The sequence below is a fragment of the Sinocyclocheilus grahami genome, unplaced genomic scaffold, assembly GCF_001515645.1.
Source record: "Sinocyclocheilus grahami isolate Dianchi unplaced genomic scaffold, SAMN03320097.WGS_v1.1 scaffold1154.1, whole genome shotgun sequence".
NCBI lineage: Eukaryota > Metazoa > Chordata > Actinopteri > Cypriniformes > Cyprinidae > Sinocyclocheilus > Sinocyclocheilus grahami.
In genome coordinates, this window is record NW_015506333.1 from 7672 (window position 1) to 27159 (window position 19488).

The window sequence follows — 19488 nt, forward strand, 5'->3', positions numbered from 1 at the left end:
TTTTTTATATTTATTTATTTATTTTTATTTATTTATTTATTTATTTATTTATTTATTTTTTATATTTATTCATGAATGAAATATTTTAAATTTTTTTACAGAAGCAATTTTTTATAGATTTTTAATAATGAATCCACAGTTCCTTCCAATTCCAGTGAAACATTTTTTATTCACTCTTTATTTGATAGAAAGTTTTAACATTTTCATTCAAAATTGGACTAAAAATGCACAATGTTCACTTTTCACATTAATTTTAGTTACATTTTTAATAACTTTGTTGCTTGTTTTGCCATTTTTATTGTATTTTTTTATGTCTACATCATATTTATTTGTTTTTATTTATTAGTTTTATTTTACTACTTCAAATTAAACCGAAAGACAATGAGAAATGTTGTTGAAGTATGTACGCAAGTAGTTGAAATTCCTTTTTTAGATTTTTATTTTATTGTATTTTATTTTGTTTTTAATTTTACTTCATATAGCTTTATGTCAGTTAAAGAGAGCAATTTTAGTAGTTTTAGTAGCAAACCGTAGTAACTAAAGATCAGTGGCTAATAACTTACTAACATATTTTTTGATAATTTTATGAATTACATATATTTTTTAATATTTTCTGTTTTCACTTTAATTTCAGTTAAAGTTTTAGTAACTTTGTTGTGTGTTTTTTCATTTTTATTAGTTTTTTATGTCTATATAGTTTTTTATTTATTAGTTTTAGTTTACTTAGTTTTATTTATTTTAGTACTTTAAATTAAACCAAACGAAATTTAGAAATATTGCCTGGGCAAGTACCTGAAATACCTTATTATTTTTGTAATTCTTTTTTTAAATTTTATATAGCTTTATTGCAGTTAAAGAAAACAATTTCAGTAGTTTTAATAACAAATGTCAGTGACTATACTATTTTAATTTCTCTTAATGTTTTGAATTGCATTTTATTTGATATTTTCTCTTTTCGCTTTTATTTTAGTAAACGTTTTTCTATATAATTGTCTATATAATTTAGTTTATTTAGATTCATTTTAGTTCAGTTAACATTTATTTAATTTCTTTCTTTAATTACAGTTTTAGTTAGCGATAATAACCCTGCACTTCCTGAGTGTTGGCTGTGTTTCTCAGCTCCCGCCTCCATCAAGCTGCTGGTGGAGGATCCGATCGTGGTGAATCCGGGCCAGACGGTGTCTCTGGTCTGCATCACGACCGCAGGAGAGCCGGCTCCGAGCCTGGCCTGGACCAGCGGCTCCGGATCTCTGCCGGAGAAGAGCCTGATGAAGGAAGGGGTTCTGACGCTTCCCGCCATCGCCTCCGAGGACACCGGCGTCTACAGCTGCATCGCCAGCAACAATGTGGGAAACCCGGCCAAGAAATCCACCACCATCATCGTACGAGGTCCGCTCCATTTACACTTCAGCTGACCATCAGCCTGCAGCCGGTCCGTGTCGGTGCATCACACACATCACTAATCATGGCGTTATTTTAATGACAAATGTCGAGAGCGCATTATTCTATCAGATTTCAAAGATGGATCTGTAATTTCTTTACAATTTATTACTACTTAGTCATAATAATCAAACATTAGAAATCAATCGGGTGCTTGGATGATTTGGAAATAACCTAGTTTGACAATTTGGTCAAACCTCTCTGAACAATTCATCTAAACACAAACAAAAAAGCATATGAAGTTCTCGTGGTCATATATGTATTGTGTACTTGGATATATATATATATATTCCCTAAACCGATACTTAAGATTTAGAGACCAAATATAACACTATAATGAATTTCTCATATTTGTCATACACTATATTATATTCTATTCTACGTGTTTAATGCATTTACAGAGCATGTAATAGCATGTAACTAACTGTATATTCACTGTTTTAGAGGAGAGTGCCATTGAATGTGTCGCTAAAATGAAGTGGGTTTTCATACATATCTTGCATCATTTACATCTATTTTTGCAGTTGATGTTGATTTGATAGGAATTGATTACTTATTATTGCCATCATACCAACTGAGAATGTATTGCATTGATTTTAAATTCAGTTGAGGTATCTGACATATGATGACATAATATTGATATTTTATAGACTATAATATGTTGTTTTTATAAATATATGTTGTTATTGATAAATTGCTCGGAGACCAACCAGAACAGACAGAGGTTGTATGCACAAATCATCCAAATCAGCCATTTCTAATACAGGCTGCATTTCATTAGCATTGCTAAATATTATTAAACTGGAAAGAAATTAAAGATCCATCTTCGATTGTCAAAAGAACTCCGGGTTCACTTCCCTCCCAGCCAATCAGATTTCACGCATTTTCATCGGTTAAAGCTTTATTTATATAGCACCTTTTAAAACCGTGTTTACAAAGTATCTTACAGAGAGATGCATGTGTGCATTCACAGAAAAGATCAAAATATAAACATAAAAGAGATAAAGTGGGCCTAGTAAAACAAAGTACAATAACCAGCTTATATTATATTACGCGCATTATATTTATGTGCTTCCACGCTACAATAATGCGCTCTCGACATTTGGCTGTAAAATAACGCCGTACTAATGATTCATTTGGGAATCGTTCTTTAGCCGTCAGGTTATGAATCATTCAAACCACTTATGATTCATTTGTGAGTCGTTTTTTAGTCCGTTTGCATTGATGAATCGTTAGAACCACATGTGAGTTCTTCTTTGTAGTGAGTTTGTGCTAACAATTTGTTCAGTCGCTTCACTGATCATTCTGAATTATTCATTTGCAAATCATTCTTTTTAGTCTGTTTGTGTTAATTAATCATTTAAACCATTTTGCAAATCATTCTGTATGATTCACTTGCGAATCATTCTTCTTTTGTAGCAACGAATCTTTCAAACAAACAAACAAAAACTACATTGACTGCAATGATTTTTGACCAGCAGCAGATGAAATGCACTCTGTTTGCTGCGCTGTTCAGTTGTTCAGTCGTCCGTCTGTGCGTCTGATGTTCAGGAGTGATGTTAAATGGCTTCTGCTGGGAATTGTGAAGCTGATGCTGTTCCTGGAGGCTAGAATGTCGAATGTGAATGTCGATCAGATTCATCTCCATTACAGCGAATCATTATTACAGAGACATTACTGTCAGATCATCAGAGACTCCCAGGACACTTTCCGCCCTTACTTCACCCCAAAATCAGCAGAAAAAATAAGCTATCATTATTTGTAAGTTCAATTAAACTGAAGCCTATTTTGAAAAATATATATATATATATTTAAATAACTTAAATTGCATAAATCTCATACCTTTGCCTTTGGCTTTTGGCACATTACAGCCGAAATTATTATTAGGCGCCATTACAATGAAGTCATTTAAGTGAATCTCATAAAACATGGCCTGAAGATATGCTCAGTCCATATTTCACCCAGAATTGATAAGAAAAAATCAATCATATTTTGTGCAAAGAAAATTAAGCCTATTTTTAGGACCACACAATATATTTTTTTTCATAGTGACATTTAGTTTCATGACAATTAAATATTTTCTTGTTATATTCTCATTACTTTAATGCGTAAATAAATATAAATTAATAAATAAAATGAATAAAATAGAATGTATACACGAATGAATAATGTTAAATGAAAAATACAGTAGAATTTGTTGTACTGGCCAAAAATATCACTGTGAAATTTTCAGGTCATATCAATCATACGAAAAATATAAACAATCATATTTTGTGCAAATAAAATGAAGCCTGTTTTTATGACCATTAATGATTATGATTAGGACAGTTAGAATTATTGAATTAATAAACAATATAATATATTTATAAATAAATATCGTTATATTTAAATATATTTATATTACAAATGAAGTTTTATTAGAATTTGTTTAAATAAATAAATAATAAATAAAGAAATGTTATGTTAGATGTGAATAGATTTATAAACAGGTATAATTATAAATTACATTTTTAGCAGAAATTGTTTTACTGGACAAAAATATGACTGTAGAAATTTTAGGTCATATTTTACTGCAAAATCATTAAAAATAAAATCATATTTTGTGCAAAGGAAAATAAAGCCTGTTTTTTTATCACCATTAGGAATTATGATTAGGAACATTATAATTATTTAATTAATTAATAATATAAAATGCATAAATATTATGTTATATATTAACATATTTCTATATCATTACAAATGCAGTTTTCGTTAGAATTTGTATAAATAAATAAATATTATGTTATGTAATTATAAAGAAAGTTTTTTAATAGAATGTGTTCAAAAACAAAGCAAACTGCTAAAAAAATACAAATAAAGGTAATTGTATTTTGTGCAGAGAAAATCAAGCCTGTTTTTAGTTGTAGTTTTGTTCTCGCATAGTGACATTTATCTTCTTATTTTTTTTTTATCAATTTTCCATTAATAAATAAATACGGTTTTTAGTATAATTTCCTGTACTGTAAAAAAAAAAAGATTGTAATTTGTACTCTTATGCATCCCAATGCTTAGTAAACAGTAGCTGATAACAGAGTAATTTAGGCTGTAGATGTTTGTGATTTCTGGCTGTGAACACTCATCAGTCAGCAGTGTCGCTCCCTAATGAGTGGACACACAGACATGCGTGTGTTTGTTTATCACACTAGTCCTTGAGAAGCCCTCGTCGGGCCGCGTCTGTGTTCAGCAGACGGAGGCTTACGCTTTGGCCTGTTCCTCCAGTATCCCAGCATGCTCTTGGCAAGCCAACAGCCCTCCGTCATGATCCTGCTCTGGATTAAAGGATCCGCTCTGCTTTCTTAAAGTGGGTCAGTTTGCAGCGTTTCGCAAAGAGCTTGTGTGTGTGTGCGTGCGTGCATGTGTGTGAGTGTGTGTGTGTGTGTGTGTGTGCGTGCGTGCATGTGTGTGTGTGTGTGTGTGTGTGTGTGTTTGTGAGTGTGTGTGTGGTGAATCTCTGTGGGAACGGTTCCTCCTCAGGTGAGTCTCCTTGAGTAAAGTCACAGCTCAGGTAGAGCCTCCATCTGTCCCGTCACACACTCGTTAGGATCGGCCTCGTTACACACGACAAGGACAGGCACACGGCCGCAGACGATATCAGCCAGAGGAACTCTTTCACAGCTCTAATCATACTAAATATCCACATTATAGTGATTAATAAACGCTGCCCAGTCACGTGCGTCTCTGAGACACTGGGATGGTGAACTGCAGTGTGATTTGCTTTAAACGTGAACACAAAGCACTCTGGCTCGTGTTCTTATAAAGCGTTGTGTTTAAAACAAGTGCAGCTGAACACATGTGATCCACGTCTGTGATAGTTGTTATAGGTTTATATTTTTGTTTTTAAAATATATTTTTTATTTAGTTTTAATTTATACATTATTTTAAATTAATTTTTGCAGCTTAGTTTAGTTATAATTTATTTTAATTTTATTTTATTTTAATTTCAAATTAATTCATTTTATTTTCATGTTAGGGATGCCATTCATGCAATATTGCACTTTATCACTTAAAAAGGTTCATATTTCTCTACACAGTCTGTTGTTATTGTTCTCTGGTCATAATTTCATATTTATTGCAGGCCGTTTGTAAAGGTTTCAGATTTTATAACACACTATACAGCAGGTAAAATAAGAATTGAACACTTCACCATTTTTCTCAGTAAATATATTTCTAAAGGTGCTGTTGACATGAAATCTTCACCAGATGTTGGTAACAACCCAACTATTCCATACATACAAAGTAAACAAAACAAATAAGTTCAGAAATTAAGATAAGTGTAATAAAATGGAATGACCCAGGGAAAAGGTATTGAACATGCATACTGAAAGGTATTTAATACTTCATACAAAAGCCTTTGTTGATAATGACAGCTGTCTGGAGAAACTAGTGGCATGCATTGCTCAGGTGTGATTTTGGCCCATTCTTCCACAGAAACAGTCTTTCAAAATTGAAGCTTCTGTGGGCCTCTTCTATGAACTCTGATCTTAGTTCCCTTTCAGTCAGTCACGTTCGACTTTACGTCAGTCGTGACTGACGAATTGGGATCTTGCCCGAGAGCCCAATCACCTTCGAGTGTAAACTAAACAAGCCAATGACAGTTGGCGTGCGTGTTTCGCCACGCGCACCCCGCCCCGCAGCGCGGGTATAAAAGGAGAGCGCGTGTAAACGCACATCAGCTTTTCGCTTCGTAGCCGAGCCTTCTACAAGACGAATCTCCGTGAGTGTTTGGAAACAGCTGGTGTTGGTGTTACGGCGTATCAGCGGGGGTTGCCATCCAGGCTGCTGAAACCTCAGCGAGCTGCAGCTGTCATTCTGTGGTCTCGCCGCGACCTCCCCTGGGCGTGTGTTTGTTTATCACACTAGTCCTTGAGAAGCCCTCGTCGGGCCGCGTCTGTGTTCAGCAGACGGAGGCTTTACTCCACAGACTCCCCAAGGGTATGTGGACATCCCCCCAGTCGAGCGCGTTATTGCTATGCAGCTCTGAAGAAGCTTCCACAGAAACAGTCTTTCAATATTGAAGCTTCTGTGGGCCTCTTCTATGAACTCTGATCTTTAGTTCCCTTTCAGTCAGTCACGTTCGACTTTACGTCAGTCGTGACTGACGAATTGGGATCTCGCCCGAGAGCCCAATCACCTTCGAGTGTAAACTAAACAAGCCAATGACAGTTGGCGTGCGTGTTTCGCCACGCGCACCCCGCCCCGCAGCGCGGGTATAAAAGGAGAGCGCGTGTAAACGCACATCAGCTTTTCGCTTCGGAGCCGAGCCTTCTACAAGACGAATCTCCGTGAGTGTTTGGAAACAGCTGGTGTTGGTGTTACGGCGTATCAGCGGGGGTTGCCATCCAGGCTGCTGAAACCTCAGCGAGCTGCAGCTGTCATTCTGTGGTCTCGCCGCGACCTCCCCTGGGCGTGTGTTTGTTTATCACACTAGTCCTTGAGAAGCCCTCGTCGGGCCGCGTCTGTGTTCAGCAGACGGAGGCTTTACTCCACAGACTCCCCAAGGGTATGTGGACATCCCCCCAGTCGAGCGCGTTATTGCTATGCAGCTCTGACCGCAAAGCGCCGCCGCCTGGAAAGGTAGTCCACGCCTTCCGTCCAGGGTCTGTAAGTTCTCGTCCGCGCTGACGGCTAAGGCTTACAGTGCTGCTGGACAGGCCGCTTCCGCCCTGCACACCATGGCCCTCCTGCAAGTCCACCAGGCCAAGGCGTTGAGGCAGTTGCACGAGGGTGGTGCTGACCCAGGTGTGCTGCAGGAACTGCGCACGGCGACAGACCTCGCGCTTAGGGCGACGAAAGTCACGGCGCGGGCCCTGGGTCAGACGATGTCCACATTGGTTGTCCAGGAGCGCCACCTATGGCTGACCTTGGCGGATATAAGGGAGGCCGACAAGCATTGCTTCCTGGACTCTCCGATCTCCCAGGCCGGCCTATTCGGCGACACGGTGGAGGGCTTTGCCCAACAGTTCTCCGCCGCGCAGAAGCAGACAGAGGCGTTTCGACATATCCTGCCCCGGCGGTCTGCTGCTGTCTCCACCCCACCGCCGGCTGCAGCCCCTCTGTCTGCTCGTCGCCGAGGGCGCCCTCCTGTGGCCTCCACCTCCGCTCACAACTGCAGCCTTCACAACCGGCGCAGCCCGCCTCCGCCCCTGCCAAGCCCGTGAAGCACCAGGGCAGGCGGCGTCCCTGAGACGGGCGACCCGGAGCTCTTGGATCCTGCTCTTCACGAGATGGTGACCGCACCACTCCTTCCCCTGGAGGAGGGCCGGGTGGAGAATCTTTCGTGCCCGTTTGTTTCTGTTCCGCCACTGGCTACCCAGCCGGTGGTACCCAAAACTTCAATAAAAGAGCAGTTTCCTTGGCCTCCGGGTCCCAAGAGGGCAAGGATGGCGATGCACGAGACCCAGTCTCCACATGGCCGTCCCCCTCTCCTTTCGCCTATGGGCAGCAGGGTCCGGTTCACAGACGCTATGCCTCCTCACGAGCCCCCTGCCCAGCTGTGGAGCCAGGTAAGTGGCGCGCCGCGCACTCAGACCCCACTCTGGGACGCACGGCCTCCCGGGTTGGGTTCCACTTTGCTGCCCCACTGCGGGTACGTCGGTGGTTTCCCTGGTCCCGCTTGTTCAGTCATTGGGGGCCTGGTTAGCGCTCCCCAGGCCGTCTCGCTGGCTTATGAGAACCATCAGACTCGGCTACGCGATTCAATTAGCCCGGCATCCTCCCAAGTTCAGGGGCATTCGGTTCACCTCTGTGCTGGACAGGGATGCTCCTCGTGTCTTCACCAAGGTCGTGGAGGCAGCCCTCGTTCCATTGAGGGAGGTGGGCATTCGCATTCTCAACTATCTCGACGACTGGCTCATATTGGTCCAGTCCCGAGTGCAGTTGTGCGAACACAGGGATATGGTACTCAGTCACCTCAGCCGGTTGGGGCTTCGGGTCAACTGGGAAAAGAGCAAACTCTCCCCGGTGCAGAGGATCTCTTTTCTCGGCATGGAGCTGGACTCGGTCAACCTCTCAGCACGTCTCTCAGTAGAGCGTGCACAGTCGATGCTGAACTGCCTGGGGTCCTTCCAGCGCAAGACGGCGGTTCCACTGAAACAGTTTCAGAGGCTCCTGGGGCTGTTACGCCGCTCGGGTTGCTTCATATGAGACCGCTTCAGCGTTGGCTTCACGACTAGGTCCCTAGATGGGCGTGGCAACACGGCACATACCGGGTTTCAGTCACCACGTTCTGCCGTCAGAGCTTCAGCCCGTGGTCAGATCCTGCCTTTCTTCGGACAGGGGTGTCCCTAGGGCAAGTATCCAGGCATGTTGTTGTGTCAACAGATGCCTCCACCAGGGGCTGGGGTGCCATGTGCAATGGGAATGCAGCTGCGGGGTTCTGGTCGGGGCCCCGACTGCAGTGGCAACCATCAACTGCCTCGAGTTGCAAGCAGTATGGCTTGCTCTGCGCCTCTTCAAATCGCTGCTGCACGACAAGCATGTACTGGTCCGTACGGATAACACTGCGACCGTTCATGTCCCAGGCGAGCTCAATCGTGCAGTCGACGAGCTCTCACGTCAGCCCACCCTTCCGGGAGAATGGCGACTCCACCCCGAGACAGTCCAGCTGATTTGGAGACGCTTTGGGGACGCTCAGGTAGACCTGTTTGCCTCCCCGGACACGTCCCATTGCCAGTTGTTTTACTCCCTGGCCGAGGGGACCCTCGGCACGGACGCACTGGTGTGCAGCTGGCCTCGGGGCCTATACAAATACGCGTTTCCCCCAGTGAGCCTTCTCGCACAGACACTGTGCAAGGTCAGGGAGGACGAGGAGCAGGTCCTTTTGGTAGCGCCATACTGGCCCAGTCGGACTTGGTACCCCAAACTAATGCTCCTCGCGACAGCCCCTCCTTGGCAAATTCCTCTGAGGAGGGATCTCCTTTCTCAGAGAGGGGGCACCCTCTGGCACCCGCGTCCAGACTTGTGGAATCTCCACTTGTGGTCCCTGGACGGGACGCGGAGGTTCTAGGTGGGCTACCTCCAGCGGTAGTAAACACCATCACGTCAGCTAGAGCCCCGTCTACCAGACACGCTTACAGTCTGAAGTGGAACCTGTTCGTCGATTGGTGCTCTTCCCGCTGGGAAGACCCCCGTAGATGCCCAATTGGAATCGTGCTTTCTTTCCTGCAGGATGGGTTGCACCCTCAAAGTATATGTTGCACCCTGAAAGTGTATGTTGCCGCCATTGCCGCCGGTCAAGAGGGTAGGGGACCTGCAGGCATTTTCGGTCGACGATTCGTGCCTAGAATTCGGAACGGATAACTCTCATGTTGTCCTGAGACCCTGGCTTGGATATGTGCCCAAAGTTCCCACCACGCCCTTTAGGGATCTGGTGGTGAACTTGCAAGCGCTGCCCCGGGAGGAGGCAAACCCAGCCATTGCTCTGGTCTGTCCCGTTCGCGCTCTGCGCATTTACGTGGACAGTACGTGGAGCTTCAGGACCTCAGACCAGCTCTTTGTCTGCTTCGGAGGACAGCAGAAGGGTGTTGGAGTTCCTCCCGCACCCTCGGCGGTCAGGTCGTGGCGGAGCGCCAGACGCCAGGCTCAGCACTCGTGTGCATGCCCGAGGTCAGCCCTTGTGCTGGGCTAGGTGCCCGTGTGTAGTGATTCCCCCTTCGGGTGATCCCACATGTGTATTCTTCCATGGTACGGCTCCCCTCACGGTAAGCCTGTGTCTTTCCCTGGCAGTCGTTCTCTGCCATCTCTGTTGTGTAGTCGTCTCACCCCAGGCGGGTTGAGTCTACCGCAGGGACTTCCATATGTAGCACTGCCCTGGGCCAGTCCATATGTGTATTCCACATGATACCTCCAATGCGCAGGATGTGGCTTCCGTAGCGTTCCCAACTGGGTACGCTTTCCCAGTGTTATCCAATGTACCACTGTATGGAACAGCAGTGGCGGACACCTCTGCCTAGCTGCTGTCCTATCTTCCGCCCCAGCTGGTGTGGGGGGACTTGCCAGCTTCCGCAGGGCACTGGAGGGGGTCAGCAATAGTGGCGTTTTCCATACGGATCCCAATTCGTCAGTCACGACTGACATAACGTCGAACGTGACTGACTGAAAGGGAACGTCTCAGTTACTTGTGTAACCCTCATTCCCTGAAGGAGGGAATGGAGACTTTACGTTCCGTCGCCACAGTTGCTGTACCACCGCTGTACGGCCGGGGCGCGTAGTCCCTTCAGGGAACGAGGGTTACACAAGTAACCGAGACATTTTTTCCATAGATTTTCTATTGGATTTAAGTCAGGTGATTGACTGGCCATTCTAGCAGCTTTACTTTCTTTCTCTAAACCAGTTGAGAATTTCCTTGGCTGTGTTTGGGATCATTGTCTTGCTGAAATGTCCAGCCTTGTTTCATCTACATCATCCTGGTGGATGGAAGCAGATTTTTATTAAGAATGTCTCGGTACACTTTTCCATTCATCCTATTATGTATCATATAATATTCATCCCCTTTCCAATTATATTAATTTTTTACAGCGCCACACCATGATGTTTTGGGGTGATGTGCCATTTTACCTCTAAACATGGTGTGTATTATGGCATCCAAAGAGTTTAATTTTGGTCTCATCGGACCAGACTATATTCTCCCTGTATTTCACAGGCTTGTCTAAATGTGGTGCAGCAAACTTTAAATGAGCTTCAACATGCTTTTTCTTCAGCAATAGAGCCTTGCGTGGTGAGCGTGCACTGAGTGCATTACTTATTATTTTCTTTGAAACAATTGTGCCTGCTGATTCCAGATCTTTCTGAACCTCTCCACAACTGGTCCTTGGCTCTTAGACAACTCTTCTGATAATTCTTTTCACTCCTCTGTCGGAAATTGTGCGAGGAGCACCTGGTCGTGGCCGGTTTTTGGTGAAATTATGTTCTTTCCTCTTCCGGATTATGGCCCCAGCAGTGCTCACTGGAACATTCAGAAGTATAGAAATCCTTCTGTAACCAATGCCAGCAGTATGTCTTGCAACAATAAGGTTGCGAAGGTCTTGAGAAAGCTCTTTGCTTTTACCCATCATGAAATGTTTCTTGTGTGACACATTGATCATGAGACACCTTTTTATAGGCCATCAATTGGGACTGAACCAGCTAAAATTTATTTCCTCTGACGAGGGACAGGATTGCTTTAATTACTGGTAGATTTGAGCTGGTGTCTTGGCTTTCCATGCCTTTTTGCACCTCCCTTTCTTCATGTGTTCAATACTTTTCCCCTGTGTCATTCTACTTTATTACACAGAACTTAATTTCTGAACGTATTTGTGTTGTTTTCTTTGTATGTATGGATTACTTGGGTTGTTACCGACATATGGTGAAAATGTCATGTCAACAGCACCTTTAGAAATACTTGAGAAAGCTCTTTGCTTTTACCCATCATGAAATGTTTCTTGTGTGACACATTGATCATGAGACACCTTTTTATAGGCCATCAATTGGGACTGAACCAGCTAAAATTTATTTCCTCTGACGAGGGACAGGATTGCTTTAATTACTGGTAGATTTGAGCTGGTGTCTTGGCTTTCCATGCCTTTTTGCACCTCCCTTTCTTCATGTGTTCAATACTTTTCCCCTGTGTCATTCTACTTTATTACACAGAACTTAATTTCTGAACGTATTTGTGTTGTTTTCTTTGTATGTATGGATTACTTGGGTTGTTACCGACATATGGTGAAAATGTCATGTCAACAGCACCTTTAGAAATATATTTACTGAGAAAAATGGTGACATGTTCAATACTTATTTTGCCCGCTGTATATTGAAAATATATATCTTACTTTCAGTTTTCCCAGTTGTGTTTTATTTTGATTACAGTTAATTAAAAGATTTTAATTTAGTTTAATTTAGTTTTAGTTTTATTTAAGCTAAAGAAAAGGTCTTACAACCCCAATTCCAGAGAAGTTGGGACGCTTTGTAAAATGCAATAAAATCAAGAATCTGTGATTTGTTAATTATCTTTAACTTTTATTTAATTGACAAAAGTACAAAGAAAAGATTTCCAAAGTTTTCACTTACCAACGTAAATGTATTTTGTAAATATGAACACATTTTGTTTTTGATAGCTGAATTAAGCAGGTGAATTGATAACAGGTCAAGATATCATGTTTGGGTATAAAAGGAGCATCTCAGTCTTTGTAAGCAAAGCTGGATCATGGCTCATCACTTTGTGCCAAATTTCATGAGAGAAGTGTCAAACAAACCAAAAATCACATTTCGCCATGCAAAATTGCAAAGAATTTAGGTCTTTCACCAAGTACCATACATAATATTGTGAAACGATTCAGGGAATCCAGAGAAATCTCAGTCTGTGTAGGGCAAGGCAGGAAACCTCAGGTGAATGTGCTTGACCTTTGAGCCCTCAGATGGCATTGCATAAGAAACCGTCATGCTGCAGTGTTAAATATAGCCGCATAGGCTCAAGAGCACTTCTGAAAACCACTGTCATTTACCACAGTCTGCTGCTGCATCAAGAAATGCAACTTGAATCTCGGTTACTCTAAGAGAAAGCTATACATCAATTCTATGCAGCGATGCTGCCAGGTTCTCTGGGCCAGAGCTCATCTTAGATCATCAAAAACAGTGAAAATGTGTGCTGTGCTCAGATGAGTCCACATTTCAACTTGTTTCTGGGAAAAATGGATTTTGAGTTCTCAATCCCAAAGACCAAAGGGACCATCCAGGCTTTCATCAGTGACAGAAGCAGAAGCAAACGTCTGTCATGTTATATGAGTGCATCAGTGCAAACAGCAGGAGTGGCTGGTTTATGTGTGAAGGTACTATTGACATGGAGCATATACTGGGATTGTACAGGGATATATACTGCCATCAAGATGATGTCTTTCATGGGAGGTCCATGGTTATTAGATCAAGACAATGCCAGCTCATTCTGCATGCGCTATAACAGCGTGGTTTCGTAGAGACAGAGTGAATGTGTTAGATCAGTCCAGATCTGTCTCCTATTGAACATGTATGACCAGTCATGAAAACGAGAATCAGACAATGACGATCACAGACTGCTGAGCTTCTGAAGTCTTGTATCAAGCGAGACTGGACAAAAAATTTAGCTTGCAAAACTTTAACAATTAGTATTCTCAATTCCCAAACAATGAAACATTGTAATTAAAAGGAAAGTTGATGTGACACAGTGTTAAACATGCCTGTCCCAACATATTTGGAGTGTGTTGCAGCCATCAAAATCAAAATTTGTTCATATTTACAAAACGCATTTACGTTGGTCAGTGAAAACTTTGGAAATATTTTCTTTGTACTTTTGTCAATTAAATAAAAGCTAACCAATATCCAAAACATCTTAACAGTTCATATGAAACACATTATATTGTAAGACTGGACAAAAAATTTAGCTTGCAAAACTTTAACAATTAGTATTTTCAATTCCCAAACAATGAAACATTGTAATTAAAAGGAAAGTTGATGTGACACAGTGTTAAACATGCCTGTCCCAACATATTTGGAGTGTGTTGCAGCCATCAAAATCAAAATTTGTTCATATTTACAAAACGCATTTACGTTGGTCAGTGAAAACTTTGGAAATATTTTCTTTGTACTTTTGTCAATTAAATAAAAGCTAACCAATATCCAAAACATCTTAACAGTTCATATGAAACACATTATATTGTTTATTATTTAATTATTTATTATTATTCATCATGTATTATTTATTTATATTAGTTGTTATATATTCGTTTTTTACATACATTAACATAAAATAACAATAAATCATTTATTACAATTAAAATATGTACTTTTAATATAAAATAAAAATATTTTATTATAGAATATTTTATAATATTCATAATATGTTATAGTATGTTCATAATTGATATCAATGATAATGAAAACAATAATTAAAAAATAAAAATAATTTGCCATGCCAAGGTTGTTCTGTTGGGAAAATATCCATCAATCTTTGCTAATGGAACGATGGTTTCTTCTATTTATATCCACACAATATAGAATGTATGCAAATGTGGTGGGGCTGAGGGATCACGGGTACAGAGTGATGCCTCGGGTTGAACAGACGCTCGTGGGCTATCTGTCTCCCAGCACAGCATCGTCTCTAAAGGCCCCGGCATTGCCCTCCAAGCTGCTACGGATCACCTCTGCACTGGTGGGCAAAGGCTACATGGCAGCGGGTCAGGCTGGTGCTTGCCTGCACACCATGGCGGTGTTACAGGCATACTAGGCTGACCTGCTGAAGGAGCTAGATGAGGGGGAGGAGGCGAAGTCCGAGGACATCACCGAGCTCTGGCGCACCGCTGACTTGTCTCTGTGTGCCACTAAAGAGACTGCCAGAGCAATAGTGTGGTCTATGGCAGCCTTGGTGGCCACAGAGAGGCATTTGTGGTTGACCCTGTCTGAGATTAAGGAGAAGGACTGGGTCTTCCTCCTGGATGCTCCGCTTGCACCTTCTGGCCTGTTCGGCGATGCTGTCAACTCGGTCGTCGACAGGTTTCAGGAGGCTCGTAAACAGGCGGTGGCGTTCCAGCGGTTAGACTATTTGGCAGTGTGGAAGCTTTCTGTCAAATGTGTCTCAATGGGTCCTGCACACTGTAGAAAGAGGCTACAGAATTAAATTCGCCACCTCGTTTCAATGGGGTACTTCCCACTCTGGTGGGCCCCGAGCAGGTTCTGGTAATGGAACAGGAAGTAAACACTCTCTTGTGGAAGGAGGCCATCGAGATGGTCCCACCTCGTGACAGAGAGTATGGGTTCTACAGCCGGTACTTCATAGTTCCAAAGAAGGATGGGGGGTTGTGTCCTATTTTAGATCTGTGTCAGTTGAACCGCTCAGTCTTGAGACTGAAGTTCAGGATGCTCACACCCAAATAGGTCGTGTCTCAGATCAGGTCTGGGCTCAGGTCTCAGATCAGATCTCAGATCAGGCCTTCCCCAACACAGGAAGTTCCTGAGGTTTGCTTTTCGGGGCAAAGGTTGCCAATATCAGGTTCTTCCGTTCGGCCTTGCACTCTCACCCTGCACTTTCACCAAATGTGTGGATGCTGCTCTGGCTCTGCTGTGACTCCAGGGCATCCACATACTGAACAATATCGACGATTGGTTGATATTAGCTCAATCAGAGCAGACGGCAGTTCAAGATGTTGTTCTCGCACATATGAAAGTGCTGGGGTTAAGACTAAAGGCCAAGAAAAGTGTGCTTTCTCCAGTAAAGAGAACCACTTATCTAGGCGTGGTGTGGGATTCGACCTTGATGTAGGCACAGTTGTCTCCTGCTCGGATCGGTTCGATCCTCACGACAGTCGCGAGAGTGAGACTGCTTGACACTTACTGTCAAGCAGTTTCAAAAACTGCTGGGTCTGATTGCAGCTGTGTCCAACCTGATAATTTTTGGGCTGCTGTACATGAGACCCCTTCAGTGGTGACTCAAGACCAAGGGATTTTCCCCGAGGGGAATTCCACTTCGCATGATCAAGTTCACGATGTGATGCCTATGTGCCTTAGACATGTGGAGGAAGCCTTGGTTCTTGTCTCAGGACCCGGTGCTGGGAGCTCCTTGTCGCCGCATAATGCTAGCGACGGATGCATCCCTCACTGGTTGGGTGGATCGGTCATGAGTGGTCTGTGGAGCAGCTGCCATCTTATGTGGCACATCAACTGCCTGGAGATGCTGGCCGTGTTTTTAGCATTGAAATACTTTCTCCCAGACCTAAGAGATCACCATGTGTTGGTGCGCACCGACAAAAAATAAGAGCAACAAGCAATAGCACAAAATAACCTACTATACAACAAAGATACAAATGGAACAGGGCATTTCAGGCAGGTCTAATTGTGAGTTTCAGGTAGCCTACAGAAATTAAAGTTCAATTGTGTGATTGTTTTTTTTCTTTGTCCTATTTTCTTTGATCAACATTAAAAATGCAGACAACAGCAGGATTGTTGGAATTCAGAGTCCATCACTTTGACAACGTGTCTACAACCGCAGTAGCTTGAAGTTGTCAACACTGAATGCGAGAAAGCGGCCGTTGCTTGAACTATTTCAGAAATAGAAAGGGGAATCCGTTTACTTTCGGGAATTTGTTGTGTTGCGCTGCGCTGCGCTGCATCCTGTGTAGACAATATCACTGATTATAATGGGTTCTATTGTCTTTTGGCACATTGCGTCGCGCGCGGTTTATTTCTGGTTTCTTTCTCAGCTGTTCATGTTCACTTAAGAACCAACTACTTTACTAGGATACTCACCGAGATGGGCATTTTTACATAATTTTGCAGTGCACCAGTCAAGTGCAGGAAGGAAGCAGAGGTCAAGACACGGTTTTCAGGCCGGGGTTTCAGATGTTTAAGCTTCCAACACAGCGCGCGAGTAACGCGTGTCCTTTCGTGTGTTCTAGCTTGAATATTTACATTGCAAAGGCTTAAACTTTTGTGATGAAGCAGCACTGTCAACTGTACGGGTGTCGTTCACTTTTGTTCACGTTTATGTTCTCACTACATTGCACTAGAATTGTTAGAATTTATAAAAATGTTACCGGCCTTCTGGCGATTGACACAGTTTCATATACTCGCCAAAGCCGATTTTTACTCGCATGATGCTGAGCATCTCCGTCCGTGATTTGCTGCTCTTTCAGTTTGCTGTATTTGAGTCTTTTGTTTCTGCTTTCTTCATGTTCTTCACGTTCTCCTCCTCGGTTTAGCCTGATAATGTCGTGTGGGAGAAGATAAAACGCTCCGACTGCTCTATCATTTGCCAGATAAAATTCAGCTGTAAACAGTCTGCATGCTGAATAAGAGGAGAGGAGGATCTGAAACGCCACAAACCACCGTCTATTCAAGCGTTTGTCTTTCCAGACGACCATCTTCTAATGAGTCTCTTAATGAGCAGCTCATTTTTATTTCCATCACGTCAGATTCAGAAACTCTGCTTAAAAACAACATCAAACTACCCTGAACTTCTGGAACGAGAAGCAGAGAGTGTGCAGTGAGGCTTTGACAGGATTTGATTGAATGGAGAATGTTAAGCTGCAGTATTATTGGTTATTTTTCCCCTCCCATGTCTCGATGACATCAGCAGAAGAGGAAAATGTCACAGTCATTATATATATAGTGATGATGCTCACAAACGCCACTAATTAATATCTAAACTTGAACTTAAATCTCTGAATTAAAGGATTCATGCACAGTGATGCAGTCTTTATTATTTTTAGATTACTTTTTTTAGTTGAATTTATTTCAGTACACCAAGTTAAACTAAATCAAAATGAGAAATATATATATATTTTTTCTTTTTTTTCTTTTTTTTTTTTTTTAATAAAAAAATTGTTAACTTTGGTTTTGTTTTAATTGTAATTTTAGTCATTTTATTATGTGCTTTTCTCATTTTTATTAATATTTTTAGTTTGTGTGTATATTTATCATTTTATTAGTTATTGTTTTTAAACATTGTATTATACATAGTATTTATTAATTTTTATTTCAGTTTTAGTTGTAGTCATTGTAGTACATCAAGTTAAATTAAACAAAAATGACAAATAAAGTAAGTTTTTATATTTTATTATTTATAATAATAATAATAATAATTATTATTATTATTAATATTATTATGTTTATAAAATATATATATATATAATTACTAAAATTATTCCTAATAGTTTCAGTGTAGTTTTATTCCTCTGCCGTCAGTTTTTTGTCAATTTGAGAATCTTGAAGAGCTGCACTCTTAAAAATAAAGGTTCTTTATTGGCATCAATGGTTCCAGAAAGAACCTTTACATCCAAAGAACCTTTTCATTCCACAAAAGGCTCTTTACAGTGGAAAAAGGTTCTTGGATGATTAAAATGTTCTTCACACTAAGAAAAAATGGTTCTTTAAGGAACTGTTCACTGAAGGGTTCTTTGGGGGACCAAAACTGGTTCTTCTATGGCATCGCTGTGTTACTGTATTAACAGTCTTCTATCAACCAAGAAGTTGACTGAGGAAAAAGCCAGTGAAGAGCAGAAGCAGGAGACGAAGTGATGATAAAAGGAGAAGAGTTTATTGAATAGTTTTAGTTGCGTATGTTTCAAAGCTTCGTCTGACCAGCACACATTCAACAATTATTGTTCTACCAAACTGCTTCAAAACAACATCCCATAAACCTTGAGTTTCCATAAACATTCCCTCGTATCTCTCATTCATGAAGACAAACAGCCCTTGAAACACAGCCGTGAGACTAAACAACAGTGCAAAAATATTATAAAAAACAATAATATAATATAAATGCCTAATCAATTAATGAATCAATGGAATTAGTATATAAATGACTATAATGATTAAATGGAATAATAAAATGATTAAATAATAAATGATTATAATTGAATAAATGAATCTAAAAGAAAATAAAACACAACGCAAATGTATGGTTGCTCTCTTGAAGCAAAACACACACAGTTTGCATTTGAGGATCCTCAGATGCAGCTTTGGAAGCTTTATTTTTAAGAGTCAGTTGTGAGTCCTGTGCAGTGTTTTATGTTTGAGTTTCTGTGTTTGCTCAGCGCTGAAGAAGGGCCGCTTCTGGATCACTCCGGACCCTTACCACAACGACGACAACATCCAGATCGGCCGCGAGGTGAAGATCTCGTGTCAGGTGGAGGCCACGCCACCCGAGGAGCTGCAGTTCAGCTGGCTGAAGAACGGCCGGGCATTACGCAGCTCTGAGCGCATGGTCATCACGCAGACCGACCCCGACATCTCGCCCGGAACCACCAACCTGGACATCATCGACCTCAAGTTCACCGACTTTGGAACCTACACCTGTGTAGCAGCGCTCAGAGGAGGAGCCATCCCCGAGATCAGCATCGACGTCAACATCTCCTCCACCACTGGTGAGTCTCACACACACTATACACACACACACACACTCACACACTATATACACACACACATGCACACACACACACTCATACACTATACACACACACTATACACACACACACATACACTCACTCACACTCACACACACACTCTCAC

General features: G+C 41.9%; 1 protein-coding gene across 1 annotated transcript in view; it reads left to right on the forward strand.

Moving 5' to 3' along the window:
- Positions 1–19488, forward strand: part of LOC107567384 (MAM domain-containing glycosylphosphatidylinositol anchor protein 2-like) — a gene marked incomplete at its 5' end in the record, with an annotated part of 84204 nt that overhangs the window by 260 nt on the left and 64456 nt on the right. The window contains 2 exons of the mRNA XM_016253069.1: positions 1120–1389; positions 19014–19343. Of these exons, the coding sequence (XP_016108555.1) occupies positions 1120–1389; positions 19014–19343 (600 nt within the window). The remainder of the gene's footprint in view (positions 1–1119; positions 1390–19013; positions 19344–19488) is intronic.